This window comes from Lissotriton helveticus, chromosome 9 (genome assembly GCF_964261635.1).
Source record: "Lissotriton helveticus chromosome 9, aLisHel1.1, whole genome shotgun sequence".
Lineage (NCBI taxonomy): Eukaryota > Metazoa > Chordata > Amphibia > Caudata > Salamandridae > Lissotriton > Lissotriton helveticus.
In genome coordinates this window covers 1,254,977,768-1,254,998,829 of record NC_136070.1, presented here as the reverse complement: position 1 = coordinate 1,254,998,829, position 21,062 = coordinate 1,254,977,768, and the positions used below count along the sequence as shown (strand labels likewise).

At 47.3% G+C, this 21,062-nt stretch overlaps 1 protein-coding gene across 1 annotated transcript in view; it reads right to left on the bottom strand.

Moving 5' to 3' along the window:
- LOC144783414 (E3 ubiquitin-protein ligase rnf213-alpha-like) overlaps nt 1-21,062 on the bottom strand; it is a 2,376,820-nt gene that overhangs the window by 700,683 nt on the left and 1,655,075 nt on the right. Inside the window, exon 29 of the mRNA XM_078662402.1 lies at nt 489-642. Within this exon, the coding sequence (XP_078518528.1) occupies nt 489-642 (154 nt within the window). The remainder of the gene's footprint in view (nt 1-488; nt 643-21,062) is intronic.

The window sequence follows — 21,062 nt, the reverse complement described above, 5'->3', positions numbered from 1 at the left end:
GCCCCATTAGTTTTGAAAATGACATGAAGATTTGTGAAACGGCGCAAAAGATATTGGCAAAAGGAAAAACGATTTTTGAAATGAAATAAGGTCCTAACTAGAACTACCTACTATATTATATATAAATATATATATATAAATATATATTGTCGTGAGGGGTGATCAATAAAGTATTTTTTGCCTGAAAACCTTGCAGCAGAGGCCTGAGTCTCCTTCCTCGCCAGGGGCTCTCTGGAAGTGGTTGGGATTTTCTTCGGATATATATATATATATATATATATATATATATATATATATATATATATATATATATATATATATATATATATATATATATATTATTTTTCTTTCTTTTTACACATAGAGGAATGGAAGATGGATAGATGGATAGATGGATAGATAGATAGATAGATAGATAGATAGATAGATAGATAGATAGATAGATAGATAGATAGATAGATAGATAGATAGATAGATAGATAGATTACCTCCTCATCTTTCAGGCTCCCCCAAATGATTGAAGCATGAAGTAGTATTCGACATAGCAAGAAGGATGAGGCAGAAAGATTCCTTTCTGATTCACAAGTGCTTCTCATTGATGGTTTTCCCAGAAGATATCCAGTCTCTGTTTTATCTGTTGTACTGTTGAAAAATGAAAACATTTACATTGGCCGTTTTACAAATCCCACTCATACACCTCTCATGTGCAGGATCACCATTTGAAATACTCCCCATTACACTTTCATTTTGAAGTCTATCTGTAAAGAACATTTTAGTAACCTAAGTGCCTATTGTTCTGAATACTACTGTGGTTTCCAACAGATTCATATTCCAATACTGAAATATTGCAAGAATTAGACAGAATCTCTAAACTATTGATATCCTAGCAATTAGAGCTTTGTGGTATCAGTGCACCTGTGGTCGAAGAACAGTGAAGGCATCACCAGTAGGAACAGCACAGCTACATACGAGGCACACTCCATATATAGTGTACAGTCCACCTTGTTACCCTGAAAATCACATAATAGCACAAAAAACAGAGATTGATTGAATCAAAATTGTAAAAAAACATTTGCAAAACAATTAGCCTTCAGTACTCAGAGGCAGGTGAATTTATGGGTAAATAATACATTAGATAAATCTTTATCTTGTATAGCTTACCTTTTTTTTCAAATGGATATTGCTGCAGCCTTAGCCATGCCTGAGTTAAAAGAGGAAGATTGATCAGAGGGCTGCATAGGGCTCTGGGAACTTGGCATTACAGGAAGTGTTCTGCAAATCTGCCATCAGCAGAGAGTTCAAATAAAGGCGGAAGAAACCATCACCAAGGCCAACTTCAGTGTGATATCAATAGAAGCAATGAAAGAAGATCAGAAATGATCCAGAAGATGCCATCACGATGTTACAACCTGCTGGCAAGCTGTAAGGAGGTACCACTGCCATGGAATACTATCAGCGACATTGTCAAGATAAGCTACCGAACGACTATGGCATCCATAAAAGGAGACCCAGGGCTTTTAGGGGTAATGGCAGCAACATATTTTAGCATGGCCTCATAGGAGGAAGCCTTCTGCTTGGAGGGTCAAACACTGAAGATAAGAGAAAATAACCCCAAAAATCAACCAGAAAATGTATCCACTGAATAAAATGGACCACGGTGGACTAGACTAAGGGCCTTATTTAGAGTTTGAGGGTTGCGATACTCCATTAAAAAGTTCCTGTTTACAAGTTCCAAAGACTATAATCCACTTGCAATACAATGGATGAGGCTCCTACCAGGTTTGTGGCAGAGTATCCCTACCTTCAACCTCTAAATAAAGCCCTAAGTCCTTTAATACCTTCACTTATTCCAATGTTAATGAAAGTGATAAATAATAAAAGTTACTGAGCAGCAATAAATGTAGAGCTTTTTCAATGTCTTTAAAATACCAGCACCCAATGGCCTTAGTAGAAAGTTAGGCCCCGTGTTGCCTACTAGAAATTTGCCGATACAGCAGGAACAGCATATATGGCAGATGCAGCCAATGGAAAATTAAACTTGCCAGGTAGAATAGTCAACTCTTACCTTCCTCAATTACTCATTCACTCATTAAACAGTTTAATTGTTCACTTTGAAGGCTGCAAACTGCACCAGTCGTTGCTTTCTCATTAAGCAATGAAGTGCCCAGACTCCAGTAATTCAAACAGCTTTTCTGTGCCTGAAAGGTCCCAACCCCAGCACTACTAATACTTAGGCCTCCCTAATCTCCAGCTACATCAGAATTGCGCAAGCACAAAAAACGTGGACCAACAAAACCGGTCAGAGCCAGATGAACCCAAAGAGAACAACACTGTGACTCACTGCAACCAGGTCACAACAACAGCAATAAAACCAATGTGTACAAGCATGTGTGCACTGGGCATCAAGCTTCAGTGGAAAGGAAACAAGCATGACTGGACACTTCCACTGCAAGGGAGGCAGAGCAAGGACCAGCAGATTATTTTTAACTGGTAATCCATTTGGTCTACATGCGTTACTTGAGGTTCACGGTACGATACTAGAACTCTCAGTACAAAATTCTTTCATTCTGAATGATCGCTGCATCACAATTTCAGAGTTAGAGCCAAAATCATTATGGAGACTCTTTAGCCGTGGACACTGCAGCAGAGCTCCTGGGTCAGAATCTGGGTGCATAGTGACCGGATGTGCTGATTTTGAAGGCAAAAAGTAAGGACACGGTCGATGTAGGTTCAGTGTCTGACATCGATATTAGTAACTTCTTTTGTGGTCAGTACTGGCACCAGCATGAAATGAAAGGGCCCGAGTCTCGGGACCAGAGTGGAGGTCTCTACCGGTGTTAGTAAGGGACCCTGGACAGGTCCTATGGGCTCAGATGGCACCAAGGACGGATACGATGGATCCACCGGCAGTAACCCAACATGTAGTCCCCCGTGGGTACTTGGGGCCCAAAGGTCTAGCAGAGGAACTGGAAGCGCACTAAAAATGTGCACCATGTCCTCCTTAAAGAGTTCAATCTCCCAAGGCATTGCCAATGGTCTGGAAAACTCAGGACACACGAGGACCAGTTAAAGGGACCAGCTCTGTGACCAGAAACCTGAGTTTGTGACAAAATTGCGCCTTCAATTCCGGTTCAGAGTGGTGGGACGTGGTCTAGTCCTGCTTCGTTTTTTTTATGTCTGTGTTCAGACTTACATTTAGACTTAACAGATGACTTTGAATGCAAAGTTGACCCTTTACAGAAGTAACAGTTGGAATGGGACCCACACCCATAACTTAGAATGGGATCAGGATTTACACTAAAATATGGCAGCACATTTGGGAAAGCCAATATGATATTATTGGTCTCCAGCAGACACACCTTAGGAAACAGGATGAACATAGCATGAAACCTTGGGCCCGATTCACAGAACTAACTTAAGACAAAATCCTAAACTTACTACTTTTGGTATTCACAGAAGTTAGGATTTTGTCTTAAGTTTGTCTTAAGACAGACTTAAGACAGACTTAAGTTAGGATTTTGTCTTAAGTCTGTCTTACGACAAACTTAAGACAAAATCCTAACTTCTGTGAATACCAACAGTAGTAAGTTTAGGATTTTGTCTTAAGTTAGTTCTGTGAATCGGGCCCATAGATCCAATCCTCTGCCATTTCAACCTCAGTCAAAACTAAACATAATCAGGTGGCACTATACTTTTGAGATACACTAGACCTTAAACCCCTTTCCCAAAAAGCTGATAAATAGGGCACGCATATCATAGAAATAAGTACACTAAAGGGTAGGAAACTCACAGTGGCTCCAATGTATGCCTCAAGTGTGAACGTAGATGTCTTTTGTATTGCCATTTCTTAATGGATTGTTAGATACAGCAGTCAGAGACCTTATAGTTATGGATGTCTTAATAATAAATCTGCAGCATCCACTGGCAGTTCTGGAGATTTCTCTAAAAAGCTTAAGCACAACTTAAGAGATATGGGTCTGAAATACCTGGGTAGAGAGTTACCCATGGTGCAATTAGATTATAACTTTTTCTCACACATGCATTGGACATTTTCTAGAATTGACTATGTACTAATTAACAATTCTCTGATGCCTGCAGTATGTAACACTAAGGTATGTCTGATAATGATTTCAGACCATGCCTTAAAGAACTAATGCTGTTGTTGAGCTTAATGGACAAGTTCCTCACCTTCAATAACGGCTTAGCTGGTAGAGACTCTATCTAGCTGCAAATTTCTTACCTTAGAGTAATCCCCACGCATCAGACTGCATCTGGTGGCTTAGTGGGTTAATGTGTTCACTGTAGGGGCCTGTGTTTGACCTCATGGTCACAGGTTCACATCCCAACAGGTCCACTCAGCCTTTCATCTTTCTGAGATTGATAAAATGAGTACCGTTGGGTAACAATACACATCTGTTACTCAGTGCCAAGATGCCCTTCTGGGTGAACGTGTGCTTTACAAACACACATGCTATGTTATGTGATCTGAAAATTTGTCATGAGCAGTACCCTTGCACGCTGGTAAGTGGCGTAGTTCGGCTTGGGTGGTGTCGGCGGCGTCGTCTACACCAGAAGTGGCGTGAACAGTGCCTATGTAGGCATCACCCCAGCAGAATGCAAAATGTCAGTTTCTTTTCAGAACTTTCCACGCCAGAAGCGAGGAGCCACAAAGAACACTGGCAGCTGGTGAGCGCAGCTTGGGCCCTTAAAGAAACAGCTCTTCACTATGAAATTTGTTCGCAGGAAGGGTGGGTGGGTCGGTAAGCAATAGGCAGCTAGATAGAGCCTCTACCAGTTAAGGTGTTACCGAAGGTAAGTAACTTGTTCATCTGATAGAGACTTCTAGTTCAAGATTCCTTACCTTAGAATAGATACCCAAGCAATACCTCCATCTTGGTAAGGCTGCAACACAGATTAAACTACAAAGTCCTGTAGGACCGAACGGGAAAAATGTCCATCTTTCCAGACCAGACCATCCAGGCTGTAGTGCTGCGTAAACGTGTGCAGGCAAGCCCACTCTATTGCCTGACAGACATCCAGGACAAGTATTCTGTGAGCTATCGCAGTGGTCGAAGCCTTGGATCTGGTAGAATGTGTTTGCAAGCCTTCAAGAGGTTGCTTTTTGGGCATTACATAGCAGATCTTGATGCAGAAAACTATCAGTTGTGAGATAGTCCGTTCCTGCACCACCTTCCTTTTCTGTGCTCCATCGTGACCCACAAAGAGTTGATTGTCCAACCGGAACTCTTTCGTGCAGTCAAGGTAGAACAACAACATTCTTTTTGTGTCCAGCCAATGGAGTTTCTCCTCTTCTTTAGAGGGGTGAGATGGAGTGTAAAAGGTAGGCAGGGTGATGGACTGGCCTACATGAAAGGTAGTCACCACCTTCAGAAGAAAGGATGCTCTAGTTCAAAGGAACAATCTGTATCTACAAGTGGCAGAGCCTGCCTCTCGAGAAAATGGTGGTTCCCTGAAGGAGGTACCGAGCTGGCAGCGCCTGTTTGTGTTCTTTTGTCTTTGTCTTGGGTCGGACGGGGTATCGGAGGAGGAGGCTCCTTTGCGACCGGGCAGAGCACCCGCCGGTGCCACTCCGGATCCTCAACTGCCCAGAAGTTCTGCTGCGCGTGCCACCACCTCATTGGCCAACTGGCCATGGCCCCTATGGTGGTGCGGTCTGACACTGGCGTAGGCATCGGAGGAGGGCTGGGCAGCATGCACATCAGGCCCCTCGCTCCCGTCTTCTTCCAGTATTTGGTCCCACGACCGAGGGGGGTCTAAGACTTTTTCGCCCATCCTTGGGACCAATGGGCAAGTCTGCCCATGCCCCGCGATTCAGGATCTAAGGAGCCTCGCCCCTACTACATGCAGGAGCACTATTAGGGGCCCTTCCGCCTGGACTTTTAAGTTTCTCCCCTACCTCAGACTGCAGCACATGGGGCTTTTTTTGCGTTACGAGTGCAAGACCTGAGCTACCTAGTGACTTTGACTTTGCAGTTGTCGCAGAAGCAGCTGGTTGCACTTGTCTCCTCCCTCCTATGCCTCAAGGACCTACCAAACAGTGAGGGCTCACTGCCTGCACTTACCAGATCTCCTGTCCTGCACTGCCTGTTGCCAAATGTTCATTCTCTGTGAGGGCATCGGCTGCTGCCTTCCTGCCTAAGAGACTCTCTCTAACTCCCTGAAAGCTCTAGCTGCTGTTCTCCTTCCATCCTGCCTCCACTCAGACTATCACGCAATGCTTTTCTCTGGGACATGGGGGAAGGGCACCTCCAACCCTTGTGGCTTGAACTGCTTTCCTGGTCTGCCCGCCTGCACTCCTGCTCACAGCTCTTTGTTCACTGATTGGTAGAGGCCACCCGGGATGTGCCCCAGATAGCCCTCACGTTTGCATTTCCTGTCCCCACAACGACCAACAATATTGAGGTGCTCCAGACAACTGCTTTTTTCCGACGTTGTGGTGGATAAACAGAAGGAGGGCAAGGATGCAGACTGCAGGGGTGACCTGGCTTTGGAGGCTATCGGAATCTATGTGATACACTTTGTTTCTCAGGGGGTCTACAAAGGTTGGAAGGTGATGATATAATGGGATTTCTCCAAGGCTTTCTGACATCAGTAACAAAGCTATCATTTGACAGCCCACTCCCCCCCCCCCCACTGGAATTCCAGACGGTGCACCACGTTCACTCTTGATGCCCGCAAGACAAGTCCAGGCCACGCTACATCACTGCATGCTCCTTGAGACATAAGCAGGCCAGAGCGGTGCTCTCGTGGCCTGACCCTACGGCCCGTTCCTTTCAAAATGGGCACAAAATGTAGATAACACAAGACTTCTCCCAAGATACCATGGTCCTCCGGAAGAAATTCTTCAGGAGCATGAACATTAAATACAGCCTTCTCGACCTGGCCTACATAGGGGAGAGGTGTGGGGCAGCGGCCAGGATGGCTGACTCCGGAGCACAGGATCACAGTTTGGCCCCTCGGCGCAGGAGGCAGCTTAGCCCAGCACCATGCGACTCTGAGCAATAGCTTGCTTAATCTTCCCAACAGCCCCCAGGGCCTTGAGACCCTTACAGGTGATTAGTTCGCACTTTACAAATACCGGGGTATGGAGGTGGAAGACTGGAATTGAATGTGATCATCTTTGTTTCTCATGTGTCCTGGTAAGTTTAGAAGGTGATGATATGCTGGGATTTCTCCAAGTCTTTCTTCCGGCCGTAACAAAGCTGTCATTTGACCCCCCTCTGGAATTTCAGAGGGTGTACGCCATTTACTCTTGACGCCCACAAGGCCAGTCCAGGCCTCGCTAAATTACTGCATGCTGCTTGAGACATAAGCAGGGCGGTGCTCTCCATGGCCACACCACAGGGCCTTTTCCTTCACAATGGGCAAAAAATTTACATAACACAAGACTTCTCCCAAGATACAATGATCCTCCGGAAGAAATTCTTCAGGTGCATGAACATTAAATACGGTCTTCTTGACTCAGCCACAATGCTCATAACGCATAGTAACAAGACAACAGAATTTAATGACTCCGCTCAACTGGAGGGCTTTTTGGATTCTCTGACTCCCTCAGGATGGAAGTTTGGGGTGACCAGGCTGGGCTGCACCCTCTCACTGATCAATCCAGCACAGCCCTGCCTGGTACCCCAGAGGATGAGCACCGTCAGTTGGAGGAAGTTGCCAAACTATAGAGAGATCAGCTCACAGAGATCTTCAAGTCCAAGACAAGTCCTGATCTCTTCTGAAGTCTTCCACATCTCTCTGACCACGTTGTTGGGCTATTGCCTTCACACAGTGTTCATATTGTCCTCCCTCCATGCCCCAGCTCGCACCCCCCTTTGATGTTTCACCTCTAGCAGACCCGACCACTGCCATTAGTTCTTCTCTTCAACGACATGAGCGGGTGCTGCGTTCTTTGGCTCATTCTCGCACACGACTACAGCACACACTGTTGACCTGATTCAGGTCCCTTTCAAATTCCCTTACCCCGTACCCAGTCCACCCACACACAGCATCCCTCACCTCCTGGGCCTGGCTGCTCCATTGGCACCACTAAGCCGCTTTCTTCCGTCTCTGTTGTCTCCTTGAATGTCAATGGCTTGACACCTTATGCCAGGCACAAAAAGGTGTTGGATTATACGAGATCCCTCCGCCCTGACTTTGTGCTCCTTCTGCAGAAGCATCTTATCAATGCGTAAAGTTTAGAAACTTTGTTGGGAATGGGTGGGTAGGGAATATCATGCTAGCAAGACCTCCTGAGGGCATGGTGAGGACCAAACTAAACACCCTTATCGCAAGTAGTGTGATGCATTGCTTTGTTTCTTCCTTGCACAGGGCATGCTGGTAGTGATATGCATTGCATTATTCCTTCTATTGCAAAGTACATGACTGTGGCGCTACGTATGGCATTGTTTCTCTTGCACAGTACAGGAGTATATCGTTGCGCATTGCAGTATTTCTTTTCTTTTGCAACATGTTTGATTCTAGCAATATGACCTGCCTAACCTTTTGGAAACGGTTAGACTTAAGATTAACTGTGATTAGAAGTGATGGTTGGGATTAGAACCTACCAATCCACAGGAAGGAATACTACCCATTATTATATGTTGGTCTTGTATCGTGTGGTCATATCGTCTATCTGCTTATATAAAGCTTATACTTGTTTTATAAAAACTCATGTGGAGTCTATTTGTGGTGACATCATTGGGTTGCTGTGAGTGTGGTTGCACATATTGTACACTCGTGCCTTGGAGATAAGCCTGGCTGCTCGTGCCAAGCTACCAAGGAGGTGAGCAGGGCTATCTCAGACGGTGTCCTTACTTAGCCTAACTTTGAAACGAGGGCTCATGGACGGCGGTGAGGGATAAGGACCCCCACTTCCAACACAGCTCCTTGAACCAAGCGCCTTCCCAGAGCAGAGTAGTGCTCGTGACACGACCCGTCCAACCCATGGTCTCAGTTGCCCTCCCCCATGCCGTCAAGGTCACTTGGGTCGCGGGCAGCAGGCGGGAGCAGCAATTCCCCCCGTACAGATAGTGTAGGTCCGTGTGTCGTTGCATTTCTTCCCGCACGAGGCGGTATGTGGGGGTGGTCTCTGCTTTTATGTATCAATTCATTTATGGGTACCAGGTGGAATGCCCAGTAATATGCCTCTATATCGGGGAGCGCTAGCCCCCCATTATAAGGATTACGTTGCAGTGTCCGGAGCTCTCTTCTGGTGTCCCCCCCCCACCACCACAGCAGTGTTCGAATTGTACTATTCATTTCTGTAAAGGTGTCCGCGGATAGTGGATGGTATGAATATTGTAGGGTGTAAAGCAACTGGTGCAGTGAGATCATTTGAAAAATGGCCGCTTGTCCGAGTTGGGTGAAGGGGAGATCCCTCCATCTCTCCACATCTGCCTTTAACTTACTCAGGACTGACCCTATGTTCTCCTTCCTACATACCCTCGGGTGCAGAGTCACAAAAATTCCCAGGTAATTGAATCCCTCCTGCACTACTTGCCACTCTCGGGGCCTAGGCCAATCTGTTTGGGCAGTAGTCGGACAGTGGAGCTTAGCTTTATTCCAATTAATTTTGTAACCCGAATGGCGTCTGTATTCGGTAATCGTGTCAAACAGGGCCGGTATGGTCGTTGCGGGATTGGTGATGTACAACAAGATGTCATCGGTATATGCAGCAGTTTTTTCTCTTCAGTATCTGCGGGAGTGATATAAAAGCCTCAGATAGAGAGCTGTATCCTGATGGCGCATGCCAGGGACTCCAGGGTTAAAGCAAAAAGGAGAGGTGAAAGGGTACAGCCTTGCCGCGTCCCCCTCTCGATAGGGAAGGGTACCGAGCACCTGCCATTGACACTTACCGAGGCCAATGGTTGGTTACACAGGAGTGTCACCAGGCTGCGGAATTTTGGCCCAAATCCGATTTTCGCCAGTGTAGCATCATGGAACAGCCAGCTTATGACGTTGAACCCCTTCTCCGCATCCAGTGATAGGAAGCCCTGCGGGCTTGTCTGATTCCTCACCTTCATGAGCCAGTTGTGAGTACGTCTCAGGTTTAGACGGCCTTCATGGACCAGGGTTGTGATCACACCCAGGAGACGGGTCACCAGGATTGAAGCCATCATTTTTACATCAGAATTAAGCAATGAAATGGGTCTGTAGGAGCCACACTGGTTGCAGGGCTTGCCCTCTTTGTGTATGACCACGATAGTGGCCATCCTCAGGTCTGGCTGGAGGACACCCTCTTTGTGGGAGTCCATAAAGAGCCAAAGGAGGTGGGGACTCAGGATATCCGTGTAGCGCCTATAGAATTCCGCCGGCAGCCTGTTGGTGCCGTGGGTTTTCCCGGGGCGGAGTTTCACCACCGCCTTCTGGATTTCTGCCAAGGACAGGCCAGCCTCTAGGTCCTGTGCTTCCCCATCCCCTAACGCTGGAGTGGGGATGGTCGCCAAGTAGTCCCCTATCTCAACCTGCAATGTGGGTGTTCTGGTCCGGTACAAGTTCCCATAGTACTTTGCAAATGTGTCTGCCACCCCCTCGTCTGTGGATTGATTGATGCCCTGGAGGTCAACCACCTCCCGTACCCACCTGTCTTGGATTTCCTACCTGCTAATCCAGGCAAGAAGCTTTCCGGCCTTGTCCTCAACCTCATAAAGGCAGTATAATGTCGCTAGGTGCTGTTTTTGGCATTGTTGGTGGCCAGCTCCTTGTACTCTAGTCGCAAGGTGGTGAACCTACGAGCCACATACGGGTCCCTTTTTTGGTAGACCAGAGCATCAAGTTCGCATATTTTCTGTTGCAGGTCGACCAAATGTTTGTCTTTCTCTTTTTTCTCCCAGGCTATACGGTTTTTGGGCTCTATCCCGCAACACGGTCTTATATGCTTCCCAGACTGTCACCCCAGAAGGGACGAGTCCTTGTTTTCAAGGAAGAAAACCTCCGTATCGGCTCAAATCCCCTTTGCTGTTTTGGTGTTATGCAATTCCCATGGGTTCGCCTCCAGGTATGGACCCTGTCCCAATCCCTCAGACCCATCTCTACCAAGAGCGGGTAGTGATCAGAAAGGCCTCTAGCTGTGTACTCTGCCTGTCCTACGTCCTGTAGTTCCCCCTTAGGGATGAATATATAGTCCAGTCTGGAGTGGGAGTTGTGGGCCCCGGAATGAAGCAAAAACTGCCTGATTTGGGGGTGCATATCTCTCCATGCATCCGTCAGCCCCATCGTTGTGGAGAATCGTTTCAGAGGTGTGGATTGTATGGATCTATCTCCCTTCCATGTACGGTCCATTACTGGGTCCATAAAATCGTTAAATTCGCCACCCACTATGTGTAAAGCAGAGGGTGTCTCTATCGAAATGTCAATTTTCTTGGTCATGGTGGGCGCTTGTAGTTTAGGTGGTGCATAAATGCAGATCAACATGACCTCAGTCCTACCCCATAGCCCTGTGACTCCCACGTACCTACCTAGGGGAGCCTGCCAGTGGCATTAGGTTTGGAAGGAAATGCTCTTCTTGATCAGAATGGCCACCCCCTCACCCGGATGTAAATCCTGAGTGTGCCAGGACCTTGTCGGCCCAGTGACCTATAAAACCGCACTGTGTACCAGGACCATGTCATGTCTGATGGCGAAGTGCGTGTGGCACCAAGGTCTGGTAGTAGGGGAAATTGAGGCTCCCTAATGTCCCCGGGTGTGTAGTAGTGTCTCACAATGGTGGACCCTGTGCTCAGTGGACCGATGTGCAAACAAATGAACCTCAAATGGGTGCTCCCCCTCCCATCCCCCACCCCACCTCCCTCCATTCCTTCTAATCCTTAAGATCCCACAACTTGGTAAAAGACCCTTGGCAGGAGAGATTAGGTCGGCCTGTGGTCCCCCCACCCCCTCGATTATATACTAAAAAACCCAAGTCTTACAGATTGCTGCTCAACTGTCCCACGTGTTCACAGTTTGAAGCTGTGTGTGCTTCAGAGGGGGGTCGATACTGGCTAACGATACCTTCCCACCGGCTTTCATGATGCAGTGCCCATTGTGGTCAGGTCGGTCTCTGTGGGTGGATCTCCATCCGCAGGCCTCTCATTCTCCTCACTTTGTTTTAGTGCCTGGATTGCCACTTCCAATGGATGTCTTGACTCTGGTCCAGGGGACATATCGTCGTCTTTGGAATCCGCCTGCTGGTTGGGGGATTCAGCCGTGTCAGTTTCCAATTGGGAGTGCTCACCCGTTTGCTGATCGGGCCGCCCCTTAAGATGCTTAGGTTTTCGAAAGGTATATGAAGTTCCTTTGCCTAATCTCCACAGCCGGGTCGCGGTTGCATGGCTCCTGCACCGGGGAGACCTCTCTCCGTTAGTTCTGGTCCATGTCGTATGGCTATCTGTTTGTGGTCCTGCTGCTGAGGGTTAAAGCACCAGTCGTTCCTCCACCCATGCCCAGGCCTCCTCTGGGGTCTGCAAGAAGACGGCTTTCCCTTGGTAGATGACCTTCAGTTTCACCAGAAACAGGAGCATATATTGAAGTTGGAGGGCCCGTAGCTTAGCCTTGATCGAATCGAAAGTCCAGCGTTGTTTCTGAACTTCTCGCCTATAGTCTGGAAACGTCATAATCTTCCGGTTTTCATAACGGACTTCCCCCTTGTGACACATTTCATGGAGTATCATGTCTCTGTCCATGAAGTTCAATATTTTGGCAATAATGGGCCGAGGCAGAGCCCCGGGAGGGGGTTTGGCACTCAGTGCAAGATTTGCACGTTCTATAACTAAGAATTGGGAAAATAATGCCATTTGTATGAGATCTGTCAGCCAAGTGGTCAGGAACGCTGCTACGTTGGTGCCCTTCGCCCCCTCCGGAAATCACAAGAAGCGGAGATTGTTCCTTCGGGCTCGATTTTCTGCATCGTCAATTCTCCATAGCATGTCTGCTGCAGCACTATGTATATCTCTTATCCCCTTTTGGAGGTTCTTGACAGCATCTTTCACCTCCGATACTCAGGTCTCGGCCTCCATTACTCTCTCGGACACCTTATGGAGGTCCTGTCAGAGCAGCGACACCTCGGAGCCGACCAACCTGATCTTGCCCTACAGGGCTTCCCTAGAGCGTTGTATGGCTTGGAGGAGTAGTGCAGTATCTGTTGGCGGCTGCGCCGCCTCCGTCGCCTCAGCCTGCGCCGAGAACACCTTGGTGTACTTGTCCATCTTTCCTTGTCTAGGAGGCTTCCGATCTTTATCCTTGGCCATGGCTAAGGCCTATGTCCCACCTACCTGGGGGGACTAAGTTTGTTCCGTGTGGTCCCATGTAGCAGGTCTGGGGGACTGCTCTTGGTTTCCTTCAAGAGTGCGACTTCCTAATGGAACAGAGAGCCAGTCTTCTGTTTTTCACCTCAAGCCTTTGGGGTGTATCGCCCAGTCTGGTATGCTGTTCGGGCCCACCCACTTATGGGTCCTTCCTGTGGCCTCTCTGCTCTCAGCCGTGATGGCTATATGTCTGGCTTTGAACTCCAGTGCCTCGCCTCCCACCCGGTTCTTGCTCGGGCCTCTTCTGGTTCTGCTCAGGCTGTCTCCCGCTCCAATGATCTCTGGGTCACTTTGCGGACTCCCCGCCCCCCTCCCAAGTGTGGCGTGGGCCACTTCTGTGCTAGATGGGTCCCTGCGTGTCAGCCTGTCCGAATCTGCATCTTCTGGCAGAGGTCAGTGCCTCACTCTCACACAATGGGCCGCCACCTTCCCCTGTGTCTCGGGCCGATGGGTCTGGCTCAGAGGGCGCTTAAGTCATTTCAATGCCCCAGCTCTTACCGTGATCTCCTTAGTGACCAGCTCCACTTGAACTGCGCTGAAATGTTCCATACTGCGTTCACCCAGTACTGTGCAGCCACATGCCGGGGTCAGGGCGCATATAGCATCAGGTATTGCTGGCCTTGAAGTCCGCCACATGCCTTAATTCTGCCTCGTCTCACCAGATCATCGGGGTAATATTCTCCCGAGCTCTGTCCCTCCGGTGCTGGCCGCTCGTTTACCGAACTCGCTCCGGGCCACCGATTACAATTCCAGTGACCGGGCAGTCCCTCCAACGCGGCGACCCCACCGGGTCTCGCCCCTCACGAGGGATGGATGTCTCACGGTCCGCCCATTGGACCCCTCACCTGGGTCTATGCAAGGCAGTTAGGAAGCTGACCTCATGCCGTTTCCACCGATATCCCAGGGCCCTCCCTTCGCTACACTTGCCAACCACATGCCTCGATCTCCCAATTTCCTTTGTTTGGGCAGTTATGGGATCAATCAGGGTCTCTCTCTATTTATAAAGTCTTATGTAGCGCTAGCTAGGCCTGTGGGTATCAGATCGCTTTACATACACAAAAGAAAAGAAAAAATTGCATTACATTGCAGGACATGAAGATGCATAAAGATATAAGCAAAGACATAATACTTATGTCTATAGTGAAGGGGAGAAAAAACGCATGTGGTTGAAATAGTCGGAAAACCACCATCCTTGAAGGTCAAAGTGAAAGTGGAGTCCATTCGGTTATTGATTCCCAGGTTAGTTGACTTGGTCGGTAAAGTATTGGTTGAGGAGCAGGAGTTTCAGGTCCTTTTTGAAGCAAGAGAAGGAGGGTTTGCTTCTGAGGTCAATAGGCAGTGCATTCCACATCCTGGGAACATTACCAGGGAAGGATCGGCATTGGGTCGCTTTCCTTTTCAGTTTCGGGGGGATGAGAAGAAGTGAGTTGGTGCTTCTCAGAGTTCTGGATGTTCCTGCTTTTACCAGTTTGCTGTTTAGGTAGTTGGTGGATTGGGCGTGAAGGGCCTTGTGTGCGATGCAGGCCAGTTTGTAAATACATCTACCTTCCATGGGAAGCCAGTTGAGTGTGTTGAGGGTAGGTGTGATGTGTTCAAATCTTTTTACACCAGTTATGAGTCAAGCTGCCATGTTAAGGACTCACCTTAGTGGGGCTAGGTGAGCTTTTGCTGAACCTGTTAGGATGGCGTTTCCATAGTCCAGTTTAGAAAGGACTAGGGATTATACTATTGTCCTGAGATCATCTTGGGGAATGAAAGGTTTAATTTTCTTGAGGTGTTTTAGAGAGTAAAGCGCAGCTTTTGCAGAGTTCTTGATGTGGTCTTTAATGGACAGGTTCTTATCCAGGGTAATGCCTAGTGACTTTACCGAGTCGGATATGACGAGGGAGCAGTTTAGAGCATCAAGGTTCTTGAGCCATTCTTGAATATGTCAGTGGTTACTTTTCGGAGAGAACAGTATTAATTCTGTTTTGTCCGGGTTCAGCTTTAAGTGGTTTGCATTAAACCAGGTTTGGATCTTTGTTAGCGTGACATTGAGGTGTCGAACGTCACTGGGTGATTGGATTTTGTAGTATATTTGTGTGTCATCTGCATAAAGGTGGTATTGAACCCCTGCTTGTTTCAGTATAACAGGAGTTGATTTTTGTTGCGAACGGTGCTGAAGGAAGGACGTGAACCATTCTAGTACTGTGCCAATAAATTATTGCCAGAGCGCCTCTTCAGAGTCTCAAGTAAAGCTAGATGGTTTATTGTGTTGAATGCCGCTGATAAGTCAATAAGGATGAGGAGACAGGCTTCACCTTCATCTAAGGCTCTGTGGATATCGTCTGAAATATTGAGCATCACTGTTTCAGTGCTACAACTTTTCCTGAAACCCGATTGAAAGGTGTCAAGGAGGTTGAAGTCAACAATATGTTTGTTAAGTTGTTGGAGAACTCACATCTCTAATGTTTAAGCTAGGAACGGAAGGTTGGAGATAGGTCTGAGGTTGTTGAGCTCGTTGGGGTCGGCTCCTGGTTTCTGGAGTATATGGGTCATTTGTCCTAGTTGTATGGAGTCTGGGACACAACCTGATGTGAGATAGGCGTTGATGATTTATGTCCAGAAAGGGGCAATGATGTGGTTGAGTTTTTTACTATTGTGGATGGGAGGGGTTCCATAGTGTGGGAAGTAGGCTTTAAGCTTGCAATTATATTGAAGACTTTGATTTCAGACATGAGTTTGAAGTTCGAACAATTATCATAATTTTTCCGTTGGACGCGGGCCTGGTTGTCCATGGTATGATTTTGATCTGTTTGGTCAGGAGTGGTTAAAGGGGGGCAGGTTGCGTGGGAGGGAGGATTTGAGATTTGGATGGAGGATTGCTCAATTTTTGTGACTTTATCTGTGAAGAAGCTGGCGATTTCTTCGCATTGATCCTTGGTGGCTTTTATTTCATGTGGGGGTGTGCCGTTTGTTTGACTTTAAACAATGTTGAAGAGTTCTCTAGGTCTAGTTGGCTGCGAAAGAACGTGTTTTTTCCTCTAAAAATTTTTTTTTTATATGCCAGCCGGGTTGGACTAAGTTGCGCTAGGTGAAGAGTCAAAGGGTTTAGTCTCCAGGCCCTTTCCGATTGTCTGAGTTGTCATATTTCGTTATTAAGATCTACGTTGAACTAGGATTTTGATTTGGTAGATCTCAAATGTTTGAGTGGCGCTACTTGATCTAACTTCTCTGCCATTGTGGAATTAAAGTGGGCTGTGAGGTCATCGGACGTCATATTGGAATGCTGGGGTTGTAGGTGGGGATGAATCCTGGATTCCAGTTCGGTTATAGGGACTCCTTTGATGTTCCTGGTCCTGTGCTTTGGTTTGTCAGATCGTATTGGTTGGTTTCTGGCATGTGAGACAATATTAAACAGTATGGGGTGGTGGCCAGACCAGTCAATGGGAGAAATCGATCTCAGAGAGACCAGCTCATTTTTGGTGATGATCGTATCCAGTGTTGTTCCTTTGATGTGTGTTGGTTCATTGCAGAGTTGTTTGAGGTTGGTAATTTCAAGCAGGTTGGAGAGGTTCTGGGCTGTGGTGTCTTCTGGTTTGTTCCAGTGGATATTGAAGTCACCCAGGAACACATCTTCCATGTCTGTTAGGGAGAAATGAGTTATTAAGTTGGTTAGTTCTTCAGTGAAGAGGGTACGTTCACAAGGAGGATGGTAGATGGAGTGAAATTTGATGGGTGTGGTGCCTTTGACTGTAAGTTCCACACCTAGGTACTCAAGAGTCAGGTATTCTGTGGATTTTAATATGGTAAACTGTATTCCTTCTTTGTGAATGATAGCTAGGCAGCAACCTGTTTTGATCGGTCTGTCGCGTCTGATGATGATGTAGCCTGGAGGGGTGAGAAGGTCTAGGATGGGGGTAGAATGGTCATTGAGCCAGAATACTGTGAGGAAAGCGATGTCTATTTCTTCGTTGAGCATATCTTCAGCAATATCTGTGGCGTGTTGTACTGCTTATCTACAGTTGAGGAGCATGCATTATAGAGGAAGTCTTAGTGTTGGTGTGAGCTGTATGTATGGAAGTGTATAGAGCAGGGGGTCTGGGCGAGAGGACAGGTCTAGGGATTCTATTAGCGCTCACTATAATAGGGATTGCAAAAGGGGACATGTTCTGCCTTATTGCACGGTAAGAGCCGTGGATCTCATCTGCTTCTCGTTCTGAGATAGGGCGGAGACTTTGCCTACGTCGATGAGCCTGATTCCTTATAGGGTAGGTGGGCCATGGTGTGCCAAGTGGGGCCATGGAAGCGGCTGTATGGGGGGAAGGTGTGTAGCTACCCTGCGTGTGTGAGAAAGGTGGCTTAATCCAGTTGGGAAGGTCTTGTTGTAGGTGTAGGGTATCTGCCGCTAGGGAGTCTATTTTCTGCTCTATTCGGGTCAGTAGCAGGGTATGTGCGCTGAAAGAGCATAATGTCTTCATCTGAAGCAGTGTATGACTAGGGTCAGCGGAAAGAGAGAGTACTCTCTCTTCCTTGCTAGGTGCTGAGTGAGACTCTGGGGACTCTGTCGGGAGTCTCCACTCCCCCACGCCGACCTCTCTATCAGGTCTGGAGCTTCTTCACAGCACTCGGGGGGGGGGGGCGTAACCCGCCCCCTCCGACCGGCTATCCTCCGGGGACCAGACGAGCCCCGGCCGCCTCACTCTGCCCTAACGTCGACCACGAAGGGACACGGGGGCTCCTCCGTGGCAGCACCTGTTGCTCACGATCCACACCGTCCGAGGTCCACGGCCCTATGATCTCCTCAGCTCTGGGCAAATGTAGAGCCACTCCGGGGCCTTATCTCCCTTGCAGATCCCCTCGCGGGCCGCAAAACTTTGTAGATGTTGCCACAAAACCCCCGTCCTGGCCGCGGGCCACCTCCACTCAGCACTGCCCACTTATTGGATGCCAACACTTCTGTACGCCGCTGTGCCGCCTGGAGGAGGTAAACGCCTCACCTCTTCTATTCGGCTTAGGCCCTGGGGCGAAGGTGCGGGCGGGTCACCTCGCATCTCTCACGGGTCTGCACCTCGGAGGCAACGAGCCGCAATCTTGGATCTTTGATTGCTGCTCGGCTTGGGAATAAGAATAACGCACCTCTCAGTTGTAAGCGCCTGTCGGGCTTCTGCTTGCCACCGAGGGAGACCAACCGGTCGGGGAGGATCGTCGAGGAGTGTAATCTGAATGATCAGACAAGCAATTAATTCTCAGTGGTATCTCTTGATTTCTGATTTTGTGGAGGTGCAAACTGATTTGCCCTACTTTTGCTTTCAAAAGGAAAGAGAATCTGAGGAACCGTTTAGTTAAAGCCTGAGCTATGAACCGGGAGCATTTCTGCCAAAATCCATCACTGGATCAAATCTGGTCACGGGTAATCACAGGTTGCCAGTTTCCATGCATGTGACAATGCCTTGTATCTCAGAATACCTCCCGGATTCGGCAGTGTGGGTAGGTCACCAGGAGCCACACAGGTCTACTAAACCTCTACATTTATGGGAGGTCTAGCCTGATGTGTTGACTGCCGGGTCCTGTTGATGCCTGGACATTTGAGACTATTAGGCAGTTCCAGCGTATCACAGGTATACTTACACTTTAGCAATGTTCTAATTGTGTCCCTGATGAACAAACCAGCTAATAATCAACACACATACATCTTAGTGTAGACAGTTCATTTTTGGTCCTGAAGAATCGCGAGTCAATTGACACAAACGCGAGAAACATGATGACCGTCCAATAATTTTCAATAACTGACATAGCAACAGGGGACATTATACCCCAGGGAGTGGCAGTTACACTGCTTTTAACTGAGGCAGGAGACCCCCAGAATAAAAGTCTTTTCCAGGTACTCCCATCCCCACTTTTAACTCACTATCACGTCTACACACTTGTTCTGTCCCCATACCCGCACTTCACCAAACGGCTGTTGGAAAAAGATCTCCGGTAAAGTGCCCCTCTTCGAGGTGAGCCCGTTGGGTATTGCACCGCCAACCCAACGAGGAGCAGCCCAGATGATGAAGCATGACACCTGCAAGGGTGTGTGAGGGCAATCTAATCCATATGGATTTCCCCTGTAACTCCTAGTGAGACACAGTGGTTCCCTATTCTTTAGTGACTGTCATAACCCCTTCCAGAGGACCAGCACCACAAATCTTTCTTTGACGGTTGTATCTGAGAATGTCATCATTGGAGACAGGACAATTTCTCTGAAAAATATGACCAGTGTAGGACTTCCAACATCATTTACCTCATCCTATGTCAGTGTGGACTAGGATATGTTGGAGAAACTTGGCGAGAGTGTAGTAAAAGAATAGGAGAACATAAATCTAATATCCGTAATCAAAGGATTACTGCGCCACTTGTCCAACAATGGTTAGAACTGGGACACTCAGAGGAAGAACTCCAATGGACGATAACTGAACAATAATTCAACTCTGAGGGAAAGATGACGTAGCTTACTGTAAGAAAAGAGAAGTATTTTACATCTGTTTACTAGATTCACACAAGAAGGGTTCAATGAAAGTACTCCTTGGGAGAATGCTCTATGAACATCTTGATTTTCGGTCCTACTGTTTACTTTTTTGTATACCTTGCGTATTCTCACTCAGGTTTAGACTCATTACTATTGCATCCTTTTTAGGACTGTTTTTTTTCTCCCTCAGGAACATGAGCCCCATTTTGGTATCACTGCCTCCTTGATTAGACAGACTTTCATAAGGGCTCTGTTTCCTGTAGCCCTCCAACGTAGATAGCCTACCTGTGACGAGTCAGATGTAGTTTTTAGTAAAAACCGAACTGCCTTTGCTTTTTGCCATTCGTGTCTGACTTTCACCAGGTCACTGTTTTGATACCCTTCCAAGATGGTGCCCGAGTAGCTGTCCATGAGATGTGGTTTGTTTTTAAGTTTAGCATCCCCTCTAAGGATCTGTGTTTTATGGCATACCGTACAAAATATGTGCAAATTTAAGAATTGAATCATAGGGCATATTCTTTATACTGGATTTTCCACCAGCTTTTTCATTTGCTTTATGTTTGGGCTTTTGATTTTTATCGTTTTCAAGATGGCAGCTGTTTATCCCGCAGAGGGAGCGTTATCCCCGCCCTGTGTTTGGAACATTTTCTGTAAATTCAATTGATTGCATCAAACGCCTGACTTCTCCTTATAATCCAGCATTTTTTTGTATCAGTTTCAACACCGTGAATGGAGAATCAGACAAATTAATTCCAGCTTATCATAATATGTGAAGTCACCCGTCCATATTATCTAGTAAGTTTTGGTTTGCAGATGCAGGGACCATCACAAGCTAGGGACTTTGGCTGTGGTAATTTTTTGTATGGGCTATGCTTAAGGTTTCATGTTCTATACACCACAAGGGGGTTTCCGGTGTTTAGCGCCCAAACTTATGCAGGATCTGGATGGGATGTTTCTCACCTATATTTTAGATGGGACCCCTCCTTACTTAGTACCATCTGTATGGATGGTCCGAGATAGACCTGCCCGAGAATACTTCCTAATTCCCACATCGGATACTTTTGTGACGCTATGGTTTGTCTCGGTGCCTCTATTTTATGTATGCCGAGTGTTTAGATTTGCATATGGCTGGGTCCAAACTGGGGTGGCGTAGTGGGCAATAGAACGATGGATTTAACCCAGATCTCTTGACTAGGAGACAATGTTTGAATCATTCAGCTTTCCGTCCATCATTTGTTGCAGTTACACTTTTCGCCCTAAGTGGGACCGGTATACCCAGACGT